Source organism: Sorex fumeus, unplaced genomic scaffold (assembly GCF_029834395.1).
Source record: "Sorex fumeus unplaced genomic scaffold, SorFum_2.1 ptg000009l, whole genome shotgun sequence".
In the NCBI taxonomy this organism is placed as follows: Eukaryota; Metazoa; Chordata; class Mammalia; order Eulipotyphla; family Soricidae; genus Sorex; species Sorex fumeus.
In genome coordinates, this window is record NW_026606066.1 from 31,616,001 (window position 1) to 31,636,790 (window position 20,790).

Here is a 20,790-nt window from a genome sequence, read left to right on the forward strand (position 1 = left end):
AAGTGTTTTTTTGTTGTTGTTGTTGCTGTTCTTAGTCATAACAGCTAATATTCTTTTGACAAGTTTTTTGGTATTTAACTGAGCTATGTGTAAACTAGAAGTGAAACAAATTGAAAACATTGAGATTGACAGCAGTTAGTCTCTAACATGGCAACCTTATAGCAAATATGGCTGTGGTTAGATATGGCATTTAATTTTGAAACATTTTCAGAGTGGGATTTTTATTCCTTAAGAAAGATCCGTGTACTTATTTTGTGAATACTTTTTTAAAAAAAATTTCTCTTCCTAATGCCAAAAGGTGTACTCTTCAAGTTTTATTATGAAACTTCTGCTTGTTTTAAGTACTGTAGTAATTTTATGAATTAATAAAACTGACCTGTGTCAACAATGCAGGGGAAATGTTTCATAAATTTGCTCAGACACTAAGGACTTCCGTATAGTATGTTCAGAAAGTTAGAGAAAGGTTAGCCCTTTGCTTTTTGGAACTGACAGTTGGCTTCCTCTTTGCATGGAATTGAGTAAACAGCAAGTGCTGAATTTCAGGGAAGGTGGGCTGGGGATCTGGATCAGGTGTAGATCACATGCCTTGCATATGAAAGACCTTGAGTTTGATTCCTAGTGCTGCAGTTAGAAATGAAAATACCATGTGCTAATATTAATTTTAAATGAAAATTGAATATTTAAATGAAAATTGAATATTAGGTGGTTGTCTTTAGTACAGTAGGTCAAAGGTTCTCCACTTTGGTCACTCTTTAGAAACCCTTCAGTGTGTGTTTAATCTTCTGGATGTTTAGGGACCAGACAGATAGTACAGTCGGTAGGTCACTTGCCTTGGGTGTGGTTGATCCGTGTTGGACTACCAGCACCCTATATGGTTCCCTGAGCACTACTAAGAGTGATTTCTGAGTGTAGGGCCAGAAATAAAGCCTGAGTACCAATGGATGTGTCCCCAAAACAAACAAAATAAACTTCTAGATGTTTAGTCTGAATGATCCAGACCAATCACAGCAGAATTTCTCAGTAATCATTGATAGTTTTAAAACTTAGGTAATTGCAGTAGATAGCCAAGATTGGTAAGCAGGGAAATGGGTGGGAATGTCTGTTTGATTATTTAGGTATACGTATATGTTTATATGTTTATATTTAGGTATATTAGATGGCATTAAGGTTGAGACCATCATCTAGCCCTCTGAGGACCTGATTTTCAAGACCCTTAGCATGATCTAAGGACGGGTCTGCAGCAGTGACTCTACTTACTAGCTTATTAGACATGCAGAATACCAGGCACCTGATCAGCAGAAACAATTTGTTCATTTGTCCACCACTCTGGTGAGGCAATGTTGGAGTGGTATTCAAGTCAATTTAATTTTAATAGCATCCTATCTTTTGCTTCTACCTCCGAATTTTTATCTTAAATACATCATGGTATGTTCATACAGGGGTAGAAAATAAAATGAGTGTATGTACTCATGGCTAAGTCCATGACAGATTTATCTAGAGCATGTGAATTAATACAACTCCTCACCATTTCCATCCACACCTGTCTCTCACTTGAGAAACTTTGAGCAGTTCAAGTGTGATTATCAGACTGAGAGCTCTGCTTTCTCAATTCCTTGTAATTTATTCAGCCTAGTCTCAAATGAATAAAATGGAATCCTTCAAGTTCTTTGGAATAAGCCTACCCAGCAGCTATCAGAAACCAATCTATTCAATAGATTGCTGTATTGGGTACCTCCCTCCTTTAAAGGCTAGAACAATTCTTTCTTGTTTTTTGTGTCTTTGTGGGGAGATTCAATCTCCAGTGCTGGAGGTTGAACTCATGGCTTTGCATATGCAACAAATGCTCTACCACAGCCTAATCTCTTTCTTGCTTTTTATTTGGGCCTACAGTATTGTTTCCAAGAAGTTTTTGCTTTGTCACTGTTGTCTTAATATGACCTGCATAGTCAGATAAGCACCCCATTTCCTTGTTAGTTGGCAGGTGCCTATAAAAGGCTCAGCCATTTCTGACCTTAGTTTTCTGTAAAGAGGAGGCATTAATTAAACTGGAAAACCAAGTGGCTTAAAAACATTTTTTAATTGTTATTATTTAAGGGGAGTAACCATGCTGGATTTTGCTGTCTCTCCTGTCTTGAATGTGAAAGGGAGCCTTTTAATTTTCATTATGAGAGATTACCTTTATACAGTTAAACCAAGGTAAAAAAGTTGAACTCAAGTGTATTAATCTGGTATCATTTGAAATGAAAAATTTGGATCTACATATTCTACAGATAAGGGAAATGATGTAGAAAAGTTTGGAGTATAGCTTTCTCACAGTCTAGCTCAGACCAATTTAGGTCTCATAGATTTATGACTGGTAAGCCATCCAAATTTGGATTCTTTGCGCCCCTGACTCAAGCAAACAAATAACATCTAGGACTCACGATGAGACCTACACTAGGTCTTAAATGCTGCCTCTGGGGATCAGAGGGATATCTCACTGGCAAGAAATCTGCCATTCAAGAGTGAGATCACAAGTTTGATCCCTGGCACCATCCTACATGCACCCAAGACGTTCCCTACTACAGGGAGAAAGTGCAGTTCATGGTACACACAACTAAGTGTGTGTGAGCACCACTACTAAAGTGAATAACTCCTCCTCCCCCCCAAAAAAAAAGTGTTGAGCACCACAGTCACTACATCAACAACTAAATGGGAAGTGGAATTAAAAATATAAAGCAGCTTCTCTTTAGATTGCAATGTTCTGCATAGTGATCCTTAATAAAGGGTGTGAATCTTGATTAAGCGCTATGCCAAGCACTTTTCTGAGTTCTCCATGGAATTGGGAAGAGGTCTCAAGTTGATGAGGACAAGGTAAGTGAGGTCTCCTAGATATGATTCTCAGCACCGCAAGCCCTAATGCCAAGTAATGCTGCATGTTTCTCCTATTAAAAACATTAACTATTTTACATGTGGTCATTTGATCCTCACAACAGTCCATGAGGTGGATGCTGTATACATCCAGATAATGTGTGACAACATCAGACCATATGGAGTTTGGTAACCTGCTTCAGTGAGCACTCACAGGCTAGTCAATTGCAGGTTGAGGCTGACCCCCTGAGTTTTGAGTGCAGATATATAATTCCTTTTATGTAGCTTTTCATGTAGCCAGGGTCAGAGACATATTCAGCAAAAGGAGTTAGAGGACCATACTGAAGATTGCTGACAGGTTTGGTATGGTTGGATCACTTAATCTGATTAGATAAGTTGAACCAGAGATTCTTGAGGTGGGCTTGTGTGGGGCAAGAATTTACCCTCCAGGTAAGTTTCCCTCCCCACCCCAACAAAGCCCTGGGCAGCTGAAAACCTCTGGAACTCAAATTGCTGCCATGCCACTCTCCACAGGCTCAGAAGAGCCTAATCCATAAGTGAATCTGCTGTATAATCATTCTAAATTTTAGAATTGCTGGAACACGCGGCCACATTTGCAGCTGCGGGACTTCTCATACTCTACACCACTGATATACCAAGCATAGCACATACAAAGGCTTAATGGCTCCAGGATGTAATACAACAATCTTCACACACTTTCCTCTAATAGTTATTAGACTATTTTAATAGATTATTCATAACAAGCAACACAAAATTGTTTCGATTCTGCTTTGGGGGGTATGTACAGGATTTGGGGTGGAAACTTTTAAAATATGGAGTGGGAAGTTGCAATGATGGTGGAATTGGTGTTAGAATATTAAGTGTAATGAATTATTGTGAACAACTTTATAAAAATAAAGCTAAAAAAATTTACCCTCTAGCTTCTCCATGGAGGAGTATTGTTCTTGGAAGACGAAGGGGAAAGAACCTGGTGGGTAGACCAAGGAAAAGGTTCTTGTTGATCCTTCCAGAGTGCCTCAGGCATGTCCTAGGAGCCTTCACAGGCCTCCCCCAGCACCCTGTGGTCACAGCTCCCTGTGTTGTTCTGAGACAGTGGACCTCCACTAAGGCCTGACCTTTGATGCAGATCTTTTTTATCGGAAAGCTTGTTGGCCTGCTCCTAGGTCCAATTTGCTTCAGGAGCTGGGAGCTGCACCTATAGGAAAGTGCAAAATGGTTTGTTTCAGAAATCTCACCAAGATAAACGATATCTTAGAGGAGTACAAAAGTCAGCACACCTGGATAGGAATGGCCATGAGGAATCACTCTGGTCACTGCCACTCTTGTTGCCAATCAGTCCTGCCACTCTCATTTGAAGAAGGTCATAAAGAATGCTATTAGGTGGTTGTGGATGCTGTGACTCCTGGCTGCATCCCCCATGCATGCATTTAAATAAAATGTTTTATTTAAAGCCCCTAGTTTCTTGAGGCCTTCTGATTTGCTGCCCTGGCCTCGGAGCCTCTCTCACACCCTGTAGCTACCCACTAAGAGGATAAAGAGGGGCCTTCCCACCATGCTCCAGAATAGAACCATTTCTGTGGTACAGGTTAAGCTGCCTCTGGACGAAGCTGAATCTCCTGCTAAGCTGATTTTCCTATCCCCTCCCTTTTTCCTAACTGATCCCTCAAAAAAATTACATATATGAATCCCTATCTAAGTGTTGTCAGAGCCATTGCTGAGTAAAGGAATGAAGAGCCAAGATCTTTGGGAGACTAAAATTTAACTGTACGTTTGTTTCCCATTTGGTCTTTTGTACTTATATTAGGAGGTAATGCTTGTACTTACATGCATAACCTGTACTGATACACTGTGGATCAGTTAGGCAAATGATCAGTTTCTAAGTTTATGTTACCTACCTAACTAAAGTAGAAAATTTCTTCTCATCCCATTTGAAACAAGTCCATTAGAGGGATTTTTGTATTGGTTTTGGTATTTGGGCCAGACCTGGTGATGCTCAGGGCTCACTCCTGGCTCTGTGCTTGTGCCCCACTAGCTGTACTATCTCTCAAAAATTCCTTTAAATCTGAGGTCTTTTATTCTGCAACAATTTGGAGTTGTAATAACAGTATGGATTTATTTGTATAAACTGACAGAAATTGTCATTTTCTCTTCACACTGCTTGAGGACAGTTCTAAAGCATCTACATAATCTTTGCACTGTTCCATGTGGTGTCTGGTACAAGATACTAGGACTGTACATCAATATCTTTGATATGTTTACTTGCATTGGGTCTTATAGAAGCAGTTTTTTCTCCACAAGTTTGGGGAATTTTGTTGACTTTTGGAAATATATCTGAGAGAATCATGGGTACATTTAAAAATAGTTGCTCATTAGCAGTGTTCTAAATCACGGTAATTGATATTTAAAAAATTGTCGAATATGTTCAACGATATTTTGGATCATTTGCTCTAAAGAACTTGTTATTCTTCTTAGTGAAGTAAAATATTTTATTTAAAGAACATTACTTAGGCAAACATGAGGGGAAAGAATAAGAGAGATAAAGTGTTTGTGTTCAAGAGATAATATGGGCTTCTTCAGAGGGGAAAAAAATGAGGGTGCTTATCTCAAGTTGAGATGTGGACAGTATCCAGGGTGAAGAATGAGACGATGATATAAACTTTGGTAGTTTTTGGTTTTGTCTTGTGGGCCACACTTGGAAGTTCTCAGGGGCTATTCCTGACTTGTCCCAGGAGTGACTCCTGGCAGTGTTCAAGGAACTAGATGCAGTGCTGGGGATTTGAGTGGGTAAAGGCGAGTGCTTTACCTCCTGTAGTAGCTCTCTGAATCCCTTCATATTATCTATGATAATTTCTGTGATTTATAAAACTACATACATCCCAACCTCAGAATTTCACAGAAAACCACACATTTTTAAGGTGCAGATAGCTTGCTTTATTTTGTCATTACTATCTCAAGGAGGTCCAATAATTATAACTAACAATTGAATTTATACCTGCAAGAAAAGAACTACATCAAATTGACAGTCTGGGCAATTAGTAAAATTGATTTTAAATTTAACAACAGCTTCGTTTAGTTCTTTTGTTATAGACTTTTTCTTTAGCTGTGGCACATTGCTTAGTTGCCCTGGCTTTTCAGGTGTGATTTAAATTTAGAGCTACCACACAAAGCACTGGCTGCACCCATGACCCCCAAGAGTTGACACTGCTCTGGCATAGGAATACTTGAATAGCTTGGTTGCATGAGGGGATGGCCAGGTGATGTTACTTTTCCAAGCTCTCCAGGTACTCTCTATGGTCAGAGACAGTGTAAAATGAGCGAACAAAGTGTTGGCCGTTACACTTTGCTCTGGTTCTATTTGTCATGATAATTATGAATGTGACATTATCAGAGAAAATGTAAGACGTTAAAGTGTTGCTTGCAGGAGGGTAATGCAAACATCACCAATGCCTTACATTTCTGATTTAATAGGTATCAGTGTACACATCAGGAGATATGCACAGCTTCATCTTTTAGGTGGACAGGTCATCTTCAGTGGGGAATTTCTCAACCCACTGAGGCATACTTAGACATCAACATTATGTTGAGGCACAAAGATTGGTTAAATGTTGAGCAGGGTATTCGTTCCACAAGAAACTTTCTCCTGCCAACAGATAGTTTAAAAAGTTACAATGTAAAATGTCATAAAATAATAGTACAAAACTTTATAACCGTTAATCCGGCTATATACAGTATGTACATATCATTAGAAAATGTATAATATTCTTAGGTCAATAATTATGAAAAGATTGGAAGGCATATGTTTGAACTTTGACTCATTTAGGTTGATACAAAACTACTCTAAAATATTTACAGATCAAGTAAGATTAGTCCATGTGGATCATTTATGTAAGGTTAAGAATGAGTCTGAGTATGAGTATGAGAGCACAGGCCCTCTTAATTGGAACGAATGGTTATATTCACAGTAGCAGAGTCAGATCCAAATTCATTCCCTAAAGTTAGGGTATAAAGTCCACCATCTTGTTTCTGTACGTCCATGATGATTAGAGTTGTCAGGTCATCTGTGTTTTCGATATGGAATCTTCCTTGTTGTTCTTGATTTTGAATTTTTCTTCCTCCACAGGACCATGTTATTTCAGGGGTAGGCTCCCCCGTAAAAGCACAGGCTACTGTTAAAACTTTGCCTTCTTCAATGCTGATGTCTGGGGGAAGAGCTTCAATCTTAGGTGGCATTCCTGTATGGAATAACAGCAAAATAAAGTCTTAGGGTCAATACAAACAAACATAATGATCTGCTTTTGAATTTTATGTGCTCAAGACTATACCACAATCCTGGGTTCTTCTACCACTATTAGTAAGTTAATTGCTCACCTCTTAGGCCTGCTGTAAGCATTTCACTTGTTGAGCTTTCCAGGTGTGTCATACTAGATTTTCCCATGAAACTGCTGGAACTCATTGCAAATGACTCTTGCATGGAGGATATGCTTTGAGCAGACATGCTTGCAAATTTCATTTCAGTCATGCTGCTAGCACTAGTGCTGCTAAAACTGCTGAAGGAAGCCTCCTGCTGAGAGGCAGACATTTGAACAGACTGAGAGAAGCTTCCTTGCAAGCTCATATCATCACTTGTCCTCAATACAACCTCTCTGGACGGTTCTTCAACTAGAGCTATGGAGCAGAGCAGATACACAATGAACATCAATGATATCTGGTTAATTGGTGACATGTGAAGAAACAGAAAACTTAAACACGCACATACACACAGAAGAACTCAATCCTATTCGCTATCAAAGCATAAGCAAATATGTTGATTCATACATTTATCATAAGCTAGCCAAGGTCTCCAAGAAATCCTTAATTGCTTGCATGACATTACATACAAGTAATTATATTCTATTATAATTATATACATACTAGAATCACCAATGAAAAATGGTTAGTTATATAGAAAACATATCCTATGTAGTTCATCCTGAAAATGAAAATAATAGGGCAGCTGATTGCTTTGCTTTGAAAGTTACCTTATCCATGTTTCTGTTTACCTATAAAGAAGCCTGGACCATGAGGATGAATTCATACAGTGGCCTGAGCCTTTTATGTGTGGAAATTAATGAGCCTCCTAAGAATGTGCTATGCTCAACCATCAGATATACACCTCCCCCCAAAAAACCCATACTCCAAGTGCATAAAATCCTAAAGCAAGAAAGGAAAATGGCCAGGATATACTTACGAAGGACAGTTAGAGAAGCAGTAGCTGAACATTGGCCACGGAAATTTTTGGCCTTAATTGTATACTTCCCACTATCGCTTACCGATGCATTTCGGATTTCAAGGGAGTATAGGTTTCTGGAACGACTTACGTTAATATTTGAAGAAATAGAAATCTGAAATGAAAAAAAAACTCAAGTGTTTCTTTGAGCTCTTCAGGAGTAGATGTGCTATTACAAATCTGTCATAACACACGCATGATTAAACTTACCGGCTGATTATTTTTAAACCACTCAATGTCAGGGGATGGTTCCCCACTGATTTCACAAGAGAAGAGAACATTCTGTCCTTCATTTACGTTTTGCGATCTGGGCTGTGAGATAAAGGCTGGAGCATTTGAGAGCTCTTCAGCCAGGGTAAGATCATACTGACACTTGACAACTCCTTCACTGGTTTTGGCTATACAGGTGAGGATTCCTTCGTCTTTGCGACTGGCCTGTTTGATGGTGAGGGTGTGACTGCTGCCTGAGACACCATAGCGGTAGTCCTCAGAATTGGTCAGCTCAACTCCATTCAGTACCCATTTCACTTCAGTGGCACCAGCAATGTCGGCTTTCATAGTCACCTTCTGTCCATCACTTATGCTCATCTGAGTAGAGGAGGCTTTAATCTCGGCATGAGTTATAAATTCTTCAGAAGCTTGAGAAGCTTTAGTGATTTCCTCATGAACAATTGATTTTTCCAGGGAGGCTGCTTCTGATTTCTTGACCTTTTCAGCAATCAGAATCTTTGAAGCTTCCTCTGTTAGGACTTTTTCTTTAGATGTCATCTCTGACATCTTGATTTCTTCCGATTTCAGAGCTTTTTGGGAAATTTCCTCTTGGACCACTGCTTGCTTCTGGGATGTAATTTCAGAGATCTTTTCTGTAGATAGTTTCTGTGTATCAGTTTCTTTTACTGCTAAAAAAGAAATCATTGTAAGATAAAAATTTATTTATTTATTTATTGAAATGAATAGATTTTATTTGGAGGATTTTTAAGGTGTGGAGGGGGAGAGAGTGAGAGAGAGAGTAACATACTCAAGAGAGAACACGGACAGAGAGAGAGAGCCCCTACACACATCCTAGCATTATACACAAAAGCTTAAAAGTACACATCTCAAGAGGAGAGATGCGGGCGACACATGTGCTCGGGCACCACATGTGCTCTGCCACATGGGCACAAGCAGCACACGGGCTCAGGCAGCATATGCGCCAAGATAAAAATTTAATAGGAAAGAGGTTCCACCTCTTTTTTCTATACCTCTGTGAGTGAATCATATACAAGATAAAAAAAATATTGACTTCTTTTTGTAGTGTTGGTAGTATCTAATTCTTTCAGTCCCAGTTTTGGAAAATTGCCATATGTGATTTTTTTTAGTGCAGTGCAATGATTATTCAAACTAAATTGAATATAATTTTTATGATATAGGAAAAAATGTTGAAAGGAATAGAGACAGGAGATTTTAATTAGATAAAGGTGAATTATACTTTAGAAGACTGTGATGAGAACAAACTATTTTTAACTGGAGAAAATTGATACAGCTCTTTCATTGCTTTGGAAAACTAGCAAGAGCAAAAGTTTAAGAAAAAGTACCTTTTTGTATATTTTCCTGAGTTTATTTGTTATACTTTGGTGCCAAGGACCAAACAAAGGTCCTTTTACATAAGGGGAGATGCTGACATTATTAAAAAAATTATTATAGTTTAGGTTGCACATTGATGATAATTCTAATATTTATGGTTTTTTCCTTTGGGGTAGGGAAACCACACCTGGCAGTGCTCAGGGATTACTCCTGGCTCTGCCCTCAGGAATTACTACTGGCAGTGTTTGAGAGGCCATATGGAATGCTGGAAATTGAACCTAGGGTGGCCACATGCAAGGCAAGCACCTTACCCATTATACTATCTCTCCAGCCCCTTTGTGGTTTTGATATGCACAGTTAATGCACATCACCATTAAGGTGCTCAAGACACTCCACCAATGCCCTTATATAACTTTCTAATTTTGTTCTTAAACATTCTTGGGAGCAGGGGCTGATTCTACTGACAGGGAGAGCAGCACATTCAACTAAGCACCTAATCAGCACTTGTTTTGTGGTGGAACTGGAAAGCTTTGGGTGGGGGTGGGGTAGGGGGGAAGGCATACTTTGTGTTATTCAGAGATTATTCCTGGATTTGCATTCAGGTGTTATTTCTGGTGAATTTTGGGCAACCATTTGTGGTCCTAAGGATTGAACCTGTTCAGGTACCCCTTGTACTATCTTTCCAACCCAATCAATGATTTTTATGCTAATGTAAAAGTATGTGCTAACTTCATATGTGTTTATTTCTACATCTGTGAATAAAGGGTGTTCTGGAATTGGAAAGCAGTTTAGAAACTTTGTTTATGTGTGCAGATATTACCTGTGCACTAGGAACAGACAGCATTTAGGAATGTTTCATTAGTGCTGTTTTTCTGAAAAACGCTGGTAAGAACAAAAGTCAGCTTACCTTTTACTGTCAATTTGCAGCTTGAGGTTACAGATCCAGCTGCATTTGATACTGTACAAGTATAGAGCCCACCATCAGAAGCATTAGTTTTAAGAATTTCCAGAAGGAATTCTCCTTTGTCTTCAGAGAGTTTATATTTACCTCCTTGTGTAATAGCCTGTAATATGCAAGTTATTTGAATTTTAAGACAATATAATTTTAAACTTTCTTTAGTAGAGGGGATGAGGGAAGAGTTAAGTTTTTCAGAAGATAAAATTAAGGAATATTTAAACACTAGTTACCTTGCCATCCTTGGTCCAGGTGACAGTTGGTTGGGGTTCTCCAGTAGCTTTAATGGAAAATTTAGCAATATTATCTGAAGAAACAGTTGTATCTTGCAACCCAGTAACAATTACTGGTTTTGAGGAAATTGGCTCAGGAGGTTTGGGCTCCGTTTTCTTGGTTTCTGTTGACTCAGCTGTTTTCTGAGCTGATTTCTTGGTTTCTGTTGACTCAGTAATTTTCTGCGCTGATTTTGTAGTTTCTATCGACTCAGTAGTTTTCTGAACTGATTTCTTGGTTTCTGTTGACTCAGCAATTTTCTCCACTGATTTCTTTGTTTCTGAGACACTTGAGACCTGCTCATGGATACTCTTAAAGGCTTGTCCCGTAAACTGGAAGTTGGTTTTAGAAGTTCCACCATCACCAGAAATCTCACAGACATATTCTCCACAATCAGATTCCGTGAGATTGTAGATTTTGAGCTCATAAGTACCATCTGCTGAATAATGAAATTGGAAATGCCCATTTTCCTTTAGTTTCTTGCCATCCTTATACCAGGAGACCTCTTTGGCACATAACACACTGCTTTCCACAGCACAGGTCAGCTTTGCAATATCACTAGAAGCTTCTGCTTTCAAGGACTGAATTATCTTGGGTGGAGCAGAGACTGGTAGTTGCTGTACTTTCTCTGCGGGTGTGGGCTTTGTCTCCGTGGGTGATACTGCTTTGGGTGGAGAAGCCACCGGTTCTGGGGATTTCACTCGTTTAGGTGACTTAACTGCTTCTGGGGATTTGACCCGTGGCTCTGGTGATTTGACTCTGGGTGGTGATGTCACTGCTTTTTCAGTGGCCTTGGCTTTTTGAACTGTCAGGGTGAATTGTGCTTCTTGCTTCCCTTCACTGTTTTCCACCACCACGCTGTAACTGCCCTCATCAGAAGCCTGGACTGAGGAGATCTCAAAGGTCGACTTGTATTTGGTAGTGGTCACCTGGTGTCTGGCGGAAGCACTGACTGCCTGTCCCCCACGCAGCCAGGTGACAGTTGGTATGGGTTCACCATCAGTATCGCAAGAAAACCTCGCAGTCTCACCTTCATGGACAGTCACGGATCTTGGTTTTGTTAGAATTCGTGCTTCCAAAGTTGTCTTGATCATCCTGTGTGTAGATTTTTCTTCCAGGGCCTTCTCTTCTCGGGCAGCACTTTTCATTTCTGCAGATGCATAGTGTTCATATGAAGAGAGACTCTCCCTAGTCTCTGTCATCTGTGATTTCACTTCCCTGACTGAAGAAGAGGCTTCCATCTCAGAAGTCCTCTTGAATGAGGAAACTGCATAGGCCTCTGTCTTTGTCAGCTCTGGGAAGACAGACCGGGGTACTTCTTCATCTCTACGCCGGGATGCATAGGTAGTGTAATCACCTCCGGTCACATCCAGGGTTGCATAATCAGATGCTTCACCTTTGTAATTGGTGCACACTGCCCGGTATGTTCCGCTGTCTTCGGTCTGACAGTCCTGAATTTCCAAGGTAAGGACTCCGCTCGTATTGGTGTAACGAATCTTGCTGCTCTCTTGGAGTTCTATGCCATTGTGGTACCATTTGACTTCCCCAGTGGGCTTAGACTGAACGTTTAAGATAAACCGCGTGCTTTGGCCACAGGGGACCCTGTGGGAGCGCATCCTCAGAGTGATTCGTGGGGCATGGTCCAGTGTAAAAGGCTGCTGACTCAACACTTCGTATGACCGCTCTGATGTCTTCTGGGTCTTTAAGGCAGCTTTCATGGATTCGTACCTGGAGAAGATATCAAATCTTGCAGCTCTCTCGAATCTGGAGAGAGAGCGCTCACTGGACACGGGGCTGGGGGAGCGTGGACGGGTTCTCTCTGGTGTGGGGGACCTTCTTTCTGTGTCATCTTCATAGTCCTCAGCTGGGGGTGGATGTGAGCGGATCAGCTCAGACGATGGCCTCATCACTTCTATGTAGGAGGGGGACAGGGAGCGCCGGCGACGCAGCAGCCTGGACACTGAGGAGGATGAGGATCTCTGGGCACGTTTGGTGATTTCATATTCTTCCTCAATCTCAGTGATTTCTGTCACTTGCTTCTGTCGCTTTGATTTCTTCCTTGACTTTTCTTCTTTTGACATGTGGTCAAGCTCGCTTCTGTACTCAGCCAGACGTTGGGTGGTAGTGACCGGGCGAAGCAGCTCCTGGTCCTCCCTCTCAGCCATGATCCTCTGCCGTTGTTTGGGTTGACGGTAGGAGGCCCGGGCCTGGCGTTCCCGCAGCTCAGCATAACTGGTGCTCGTCTCTTCCTTTTTGGGCACATGGTAGGTGGAGTATCTTAAGTCTTTTCTTGTTTCCTCCACATGAACTTGTGGTGAGGAGTAACGCAGACTGGAAAGCTCAAAACGTGGAGGGCTGCGGCTTGGGGGTGAAGCAGAAAAGCCCAATTCAAGCTCCTCTTCCAGACGAAGCCTTTCTTCCTCGGTCCTCTTCATGGCCAGATAGTCATCGATGGGCAGGAGCAATTCCTCATCTGAAACATCTCCAAGAGAACGTCTCCGAGGCCTGTAGTAAAAGTCATAGTCAGGAGAAGGTGTGCGTCGGCGGGCTGGCCTCACCATTTCTAGATCATCCTGGGTCAGCTTGGGAATGCGCCACTTGGGTCTGTATTGGTCTGTGATGCGGGGAAGAGGCATCACATAGAACTGTTCCCATCTCGAGAGGCGAATGCGCTTGGGTCTCTTCTGTACGACTCTGTCAATTTTCCCGGGCATCTCAACTTGGTCCCGGATCTTTTTATACCACTTCATGTCAGACATGGGCACAAACTGCTTAATGTGCTGGTCTTCTTCTATGGTGGTAGTTTTGTGCTTTCGTGGTTCTGGGACTTCATAAGGCATACGCAGTTTTCGCTCCTCCTTCTTTTCTTCTGTCTCTAGTCTGAATTCTCCTTTTACAGTCTTGGTGGTTACGGCTGGCTTGTAGAGGATGGCAGCTTCTCTGAGAGCCTCTTGGGCGACCGGTGTCAGTGGCACAGTTTCAGTTCCGGAAAGAATCTCAGCCATTCTCAGTGTCTTGTCAATCTGCTTTTGCACATGCCGTTCACGCTCCTCCTTAGTCTTGTACTCTTGTTTGACATACCTCAGGCGTTCCACTTGGAGGTGAGCCTGGCAGCTGGTGGATCCAGCTGTGTTGGTAGCTGTCACCCTGTAATAACCTGTGTCTTCAGGCAAAGTGTCCCTAATGTGCAAAGCATAGTAATCCAGGCCTTCATGGATAATTTCGATGTTTGGTGCGAGAGACAGTGGTTGGCCATCTTTCTCCCATTTTAATGTTGGTGCAGGGATGCCAGACACTCTGATTTCAAAGCAGACACTTTGGCCTTCTTGGCATTCTGCATTTGCCAGCAGTCGTTTGAACATGGGTCTTAGAGTTGTATCTGTTGGTGGTGGGTGTGGGGTTACGGTCAGTTTTGCTTTACAGCTGTCTTCACCGTATTTGTTCTTTGCTACAACAGTGTACTCAGCATCATCATCTGTAGTTACACTGTTGATTGTTAATTGGTAAAGACCTTTGTCAGTCTCAAAAGTGTACTTCTTATCTTCTTCACTTGGTTTGATTTTCTGGCCCGACTTATACCATGTTACACGGGGTTCTGGGTGGACAGTTATAGTGACTCCAAATCGGACATTTTCACCCACATAAGCTGTCTTGTTATAGAGAGGTAGGGTAAATTCTGGTGGTCGTTCCAGGAGTCTCATAGTATCAGTTCTGCGCTTAATTTTCTTTGTGGTTCTGCGGAAGTAATAGTCATAAACTTCTCTCACCCCTTTAACGAACAGCTCTGCATAAGAACTATCTTCACCATAGTCATTGACTACTTTGCATCTATAAGTACCATCGTCAAATTTGGTAATATCTTTGATGTACATGGTGGCCACACCGTCTTCATAAGTAATCTCATATTTCTCACTGTTCTCCAGCTGTCTGACTCCAAAGTACCAGGTTACTTGGGTAGACTGATCATAATTTTCAATGTGGCATACATATTTGGCATATCCACCTTCTTCAGCAACTGCATGCATTATTTGCCCAGAAACAGGACCAATTTCAATGGATGCCACTTTAACTTTAGCCACACTCACTCCCTTCTGAGATCGGATTGCTCCACCGCAGGAGATCCGGGCAGCTGATACAACCATGTTGAGATCTTTCTTGATCAGGGTGTGGTAGTAACGTCGGTGTTTCAGTGTTCTGATAACTTTAGTACTGACTTTTTCTGTCTTCTGTTTCAACCATGGGTGCTGGAGTGCTTCAGAAGCTGTCATGCGAGATTTTCTGTCTTTTACTAATAGCCTGTCCACAAAATCCATGGCTTCCAGGCTAATGTCTTTGAATGCTTCTTCATCAAAAGTGTATTCAGCATTTATGATGTTCTCAATCATCTGTTGATTTGTTTCAGCCAGGAATGGATTGATACCACTCAATAGCACATAAACAAGGGTTCCAAGTGACCACATGTCTGTGGCTGTGCTGACAACATCATGCTGGTGGACTTCAGGGGCGTAGTATTCAGGGGCAGTGAACTGAAGCCTGAAATTGTCTCCTGGCTTCAGTTGACGGGCCTGACCAAATTCTATTATTTTGATTAGGGAGCTCCTTCTTGTTTGGTAAATGATATTTTCTGGTCTAATGTCAAAATGTCCAATATTATGGCTGTGTAAGAACTCAAGTGCTTCACAGACCTGGCGAATATAACTTACAATTTCTCTTTCATTGAGTTCAAAAGCACTTGTGTTAATACGTTCAAATATGTCAAGTCCTGATATGAACTCAAATATCATAACCAGTTCTTCCATGCTTTCAAATGATTCATGGAGGTATAAGATGTTTTTGTGCCTGGCAATGTTTAGAATGGAAATTTCCTTCTTTACTAAAACTTGATCAGTCCCTTTGACTTTAACAAATTTGGCCATGTATGTCTTCTTTGAGGATGTTTCAACACAATGATGGACAATTCCAAACTGACCACGCCCAAGATCTTCAGCAATCATATATTTCTCATAGAGTTCCTTGGTTGAAGAGTGAGAAGCTTTAGTCGTGGAAACTTCCCTGGTTTCATCAACTTCTTCATCATAGTTCATAGCTCTGGTCTTATCTTCTTTGGTTATGGTTGGTTCTGAAGGCTCTGAAGGCTTGCTCAGGCCAAACTTATTTTCAGCTATTACACGGAATTGGTAACTTGTTTTTCCAAATAAGTTGATCACGGTATAGCGTGTTTCTCGGGCCTGTCCTACACGGAGCCATCTTTCTGCAGTAGTTGCACACTTTTCAACAATGTAGTTGGTGATTTTGCTGCCACCATCAGAAGCTGGTTCAGTCCATGTTAAGTTGACAGAATCTCGTGAGACATCACTAACTTTGACTCCTCTGGGTGGGTCAGGTACATCGGCCACATCCAGTTCAACTGTCTTCTGATCAATTCCAAACCTGTTCTTAGCACAGACCACATAGAAACCAGCATCTTTTCTTTCCACCCCATTGGGGAAAACAAGTGATGTGAAAGATCGTGTAACAATGACTTGGTAGTGGCCATTATTGTCAATGAGATCTTGTCCTTTCTGCCAGGTAATCACAGGATCTGGTTTACCGCTGAAAGGAATCTTGATGCTGATCACCTCACCTCGGAGAGCATGAACTGCTCCCATTCCTTCAAGAGTTTTAGGCAAGTGTATTTTAGCTGGAACTGTATCAGAATAAAAGAAGAAATATAATTTAGCAATATTGTCTAAGGGTAACACCCGCCACCCCCAATGAATAATGTGCATCCAGCATCCAACTGCTTTTTACTGAATTGTTCATACCTTCCACATCCAGAGAGGCTGTGCCAGACACAGATCCTCCCTGGTTGGTAGCTCTGACTTGGTAAACGGTGGCATCATCATCTGTTACGCTTGCAATGATGAGTTGGTGGTAGCCACCCTTAAACTCTTGAATCCTATACTTTAATCCATCTGCAATGATTTCTTTGCCTTGTCTATACCATTTCACCACAGGTTTAGGATGACCGGTCACTTTGCAAACCAAAGTAGCATTGCTCTGATATCTGACATTGAGATTTCTCAGTTCCTCTTTAAAGTGTGGAGCCTTAATTGGGACATCGGATTTGGGAGTGACAGGTTCTGATATTTCACTCCATTCGCTTTCTCCACCTAGGTTTTCACATTTCACACGGAACTCATATTCAAGACCTTCAATAAGGTTTTGCACAGAAAAGACGGTTTCTCGAATTTCCTCTGTTGTCACAGCAATCCACTTATTCTGCTTCTTCTCACGCTTCTCAAGGTAGTAATTTCTAATCTTTGCACCTCCATCACTGGCAGGTGGCTTCCAAGCCACAACACAAGAATCTTTTGTGAGAGCAGTAATAGTTGGTTTACCAGGAGCATTTGGCTTTTCTGTTTAAAATACACATGTACGAAAAGTTTAAGCACAAGGCAAAGCAGACCATTCATTAAAAACTTATTTTTAAAAAATGTCTTGAACCCAAAGTTGTATTAAGAAGAGCTATTACAGAGGAAAGTAAACTGATTTACTTTATGCTAAGAAAGTTATCTTATAATTTATAAGATAAATTATAATTTACTTTTCAAAGAATAAGGGAGTAAGTTATATATTTATAATATATATATATATATATGCCTGCACGGCAGAGCCTGGCAAGCTACCCATGTTGTATTTGATATGTCAAAAACAGTAGCAATAACGGGTCTCATTCCCCTGAAAGAGCCTCCAATATGGCAGCATTGAGAAAGACGAGTAAGGAGAGGCTGTTAAAATCTCAGGGCTGGGACGAATGGAGACATTACTGGCATCCACTCGAGTAAATTGATGAACAATGGGATGACAGTAGATACAGTGATATATATATATATGTATATATATATATATATTTGGGGTAGATAAAACACACATGTACTTTATCTTAATTTCTGATATTTTTCCTCAAAATTTATGTCAAAAATATTTTTTGTAAATATGGAATTTTGTTATATTAAGATTATGAAAATGTGTACACAAAGTCGTACTCACCAAATGGACTCTTGATGATGACAACTGAGGTGACCTCTAGAGGTTCACTGATGCCAAAGGTGTTCTGAGCTGACACCCGGAAATAATAGCCAGCATTTTCTGTGAGGTTCACAATTCTACAGGTTGTCACCGAGATGGCTGAAGACACCAATTGCCATTCAGCCCCCTCCTTAGCCTCACACTTCTCCACCACATAGTTGGTGATCCAGGAGCCACCATCATCTGCAGGTGGTTTCCAGCTTATCACTACAGAGTTCTTCAATAGAGCTTCAATCACAATGGGCCCAGTGGGTTTGTCTGGTTTATCTGTTGGGAGAAAACATAACAGTGGTTTTCAGAATGTGTTCCAAGATGATATTTTTCTTTGAAACGATAAGGCAGGGTGTATGTGTGTGTGTATGTGTGTGTATGTGTGTGTGTGTGAGAGAGAGAGAGAGAGAGACAGAGACAGAGAGAGAGAGAGAGAGAGAGAGAGAGAGAGAGAGAAAGTGCCTGGCAGGTGGTGGGACAGGGTTGTGGGGGAGGGAAAATGGGACCATTAGTGATTGGTGGTGGGAAAAGTATACTAGTGTTGGAACATTATATGACTGAAATCCAATCATGAGCAACTTTGTAAATATGTATATCACTATGATTCAATTAAGAAATAAATAATAAAAAAGAAAGTAAAAGGTACAGTAAACAAAAGTAAAATACCTTGTATTTCTACATCGAGTGTGGCGTCAACTGTTCCATGAATGTTGCTAAGCTGAACTTTATATTTTCCAGCATGAGTCTTATGTTGAACATTCTTCATGACAAGATGAGTATAGTGTTCAGTGTTTTCAATAGTAATGTTTTCTGAGTTTTGCAAAGGTTTCTGGCCATGGAACCAAGTTATGGTAGGTACTGGACGACCAATGTACATAACATGAAGTCGAAGTGTTGAACCCACTGCACCATAATATTTCTCTTTCAGCGGGTAACCAGGATGGAACTGTGGTGTTGCTTGCAGGAGCAGCTTACTACTGGTTTCTACTTCTCCAACTTCATTGGTAGCCATGCAGGTATAGACACCTTCATCTTCTTGTTCATCTGTCATTATTGTCAGAGTATGTGTACGTCCATCTGAAGACATTTTGTACTTCCGACTTTGTACAAGCTCCTTACCAAATCGGTACCATTTAATGTCAGGAAGAGGCCTTCCAACAATCTGGCATGAGAATTGAGCAGCTTCACCTAATTTGGTAGTAACATCTTGCATCTCTTTGCGTACTCCTGGAGCCTCTCCAGCTGAAGGATAAAAAGTTAATTTTTAATTCATTATTGTACTCTTAGCATCCTTTATAATCTACCTTGAATATAAGGAATGAATTCATCTTACTGACCAGCACTTTATGGATACTTTGATTTACATGAGTGATTTTTAACAACTCTCCAGTGATTTTTCTGAGGTCCCATGGCACATTCTTCATGACAAAATGAGTATAATATTCAGTGTTTTCAATAGTATGGTGCAGTGGGACTCATAGGGGACCCCACAATGGGATGCCATGGGCACATGTTCACATTATAATGCAGAGTGATTTTTCTCTTCATTATTGAGAGGAATTAATAGCACATAGGGTTTTGGGGAACTATGAATTATCAATAAATTGATGGTTTCTTGTACTTCCTTACTTTTTTTTAAAGTGGGGGACATTTGTTGACACTGTAAGCTACGCCTGGATGTATTAAACACACCTATTGCATTCAGGGGAGAAACTGTTCTAGGAATATGTTCAGTTAACTTGCCCCTAATATCTGATGGGATCATATGCTTGGAATGACTTCCAACAGAACACACTCACTATTCGGTTTGTGTGTGTGTGTGTGGGGGGGAGCACATGTATGCATGTATGTGTGTGCGCCAAAATGAGTGATTCCTTTAAATGTTATCTCTTCAATAAAGATTTCTGGAGATTTATTTGACTTTAATAAGAGTTGACTTCAGTATGTTTTTTGGTTGTAAATAATAAGCAGAGAACCTAAGGGCTACTCACATGTTAGCTTAGTCTTTATAGACATAGCAGTTCTTCGAGGTCTACTAAGTCCAGTTTCATTCTCAGCAAAAACTCTAAATTCATATTCAGTAGCTTCCAGCAACCCTCCAATTGTGAACTGCCTGTCCTTGATACGCTCCTTATTGCTCTTCTTCCAGGCACTGTCACCAGACTGTCTGTACTCAACCCAGTAGCCAAGGATTTCTTTGCCACCATCACATTCAGGTTTCTCCCACTGTAGAGTGATGCTGTCTTTGGATATTGAAAGAATCTCAAGTTCTCCAGGTTGGCTTGGTTTATCTGAAAAATTTAAGACAGTTGAAGAGGGAAATCAGTTCACTGCTGACACAATAGAAAAAAATACCTTTTTGATTTTTACCCCTTTTTAGGCTTTTCTTACCAAACGGATCTTTGCAAACAACTGGTTCAGAAGCAGGGCTGGTCTCGCTTAGGCCAACATCATTCTGTGCAATAATGCGGAACTGATACTCAGCATCAGGAACAAGCCCGGTGACAGTGTACATTGTGGTTGTTATCTGAGTCTTATTGTGTCGAACCCACTTGTCAGTTGATGTTTCCTTGCGTTCAATGTAGTATCCTGTGACTCGGGAACCACCATCATCTTTGGGCCGAGACCAAGACAGGCTTATAGAACTCTTGGTCACATCGAGTATTTCTGGGGGATTGCTTGGAGGCTCTGGAGGATCTAGGAATGTAAGTGGAAAAATATATATGTTTTAGAGTATAGTCCTGAAACCTCGTGATCTGGTGGCTTTCATTTCAAAATGAAAAGAGCACTGAAAGAATGT

The 20,790-nt window shown here is 40.9% G+C and overlaps 1 protein-coding gene across 1 annotated transcript in view; it reads right to left on the reverse strand.

The window, feature by feature from the left end:
- Positions 1-5,778: 5,778 nt before the first annotated feature.
- TTN (titin) overlaps positions 5,779-20,790 on the reverse strand; it is a 291,603-nt gene continuing 276,591 nt past the window's right edge. The window contains exons 303-314 of the mRNA XM_056110131.1: positions 20,382-20,687; positions 19,982-20,281; positions 18,657-19,232; positions 17,961-18,266; positions 16,733-17,326; positions 11,216-16,614; positions 10,889-11,098; positions 10,608-10,764; positions 8,348-9,036; positions 8,099-8,252; positions 7,240-7,536; positions 5,779-7,103 (exon numbers count right to left, since the gene is read on the reverse strand). Coding sequence (XP_055966106.1) covers positions 6,805-7,103; positions 7,240-7,536; positions 8,099-8,252; positions 8,348-9,036; positions 10,608-10,764; positions 10,889-11,098; positions 11,216-16,614; positions 16,733-17,326; positions 17,961-18,266; positions 18,657-19,232; positions 19,982-20,281; positions 20,382-20,687 — 9,287 coding nt within the window. The 3' untranslated portion in view covers positions 5,779-6,804. The remainder of the gene's footprint in view (positions 7,104-7,239; positions 7,537-8,098; positions 8,253-8,347; positions 9,037-10,607; positions 10,765-10,888; positions 11,099-11,215; positions 16,615-16,732; positions 17,327-17,960; positions 18,267-18,656; positions 19,233-19,981; positions 20,282-20,381; positions 20,688-20,790) is intronic.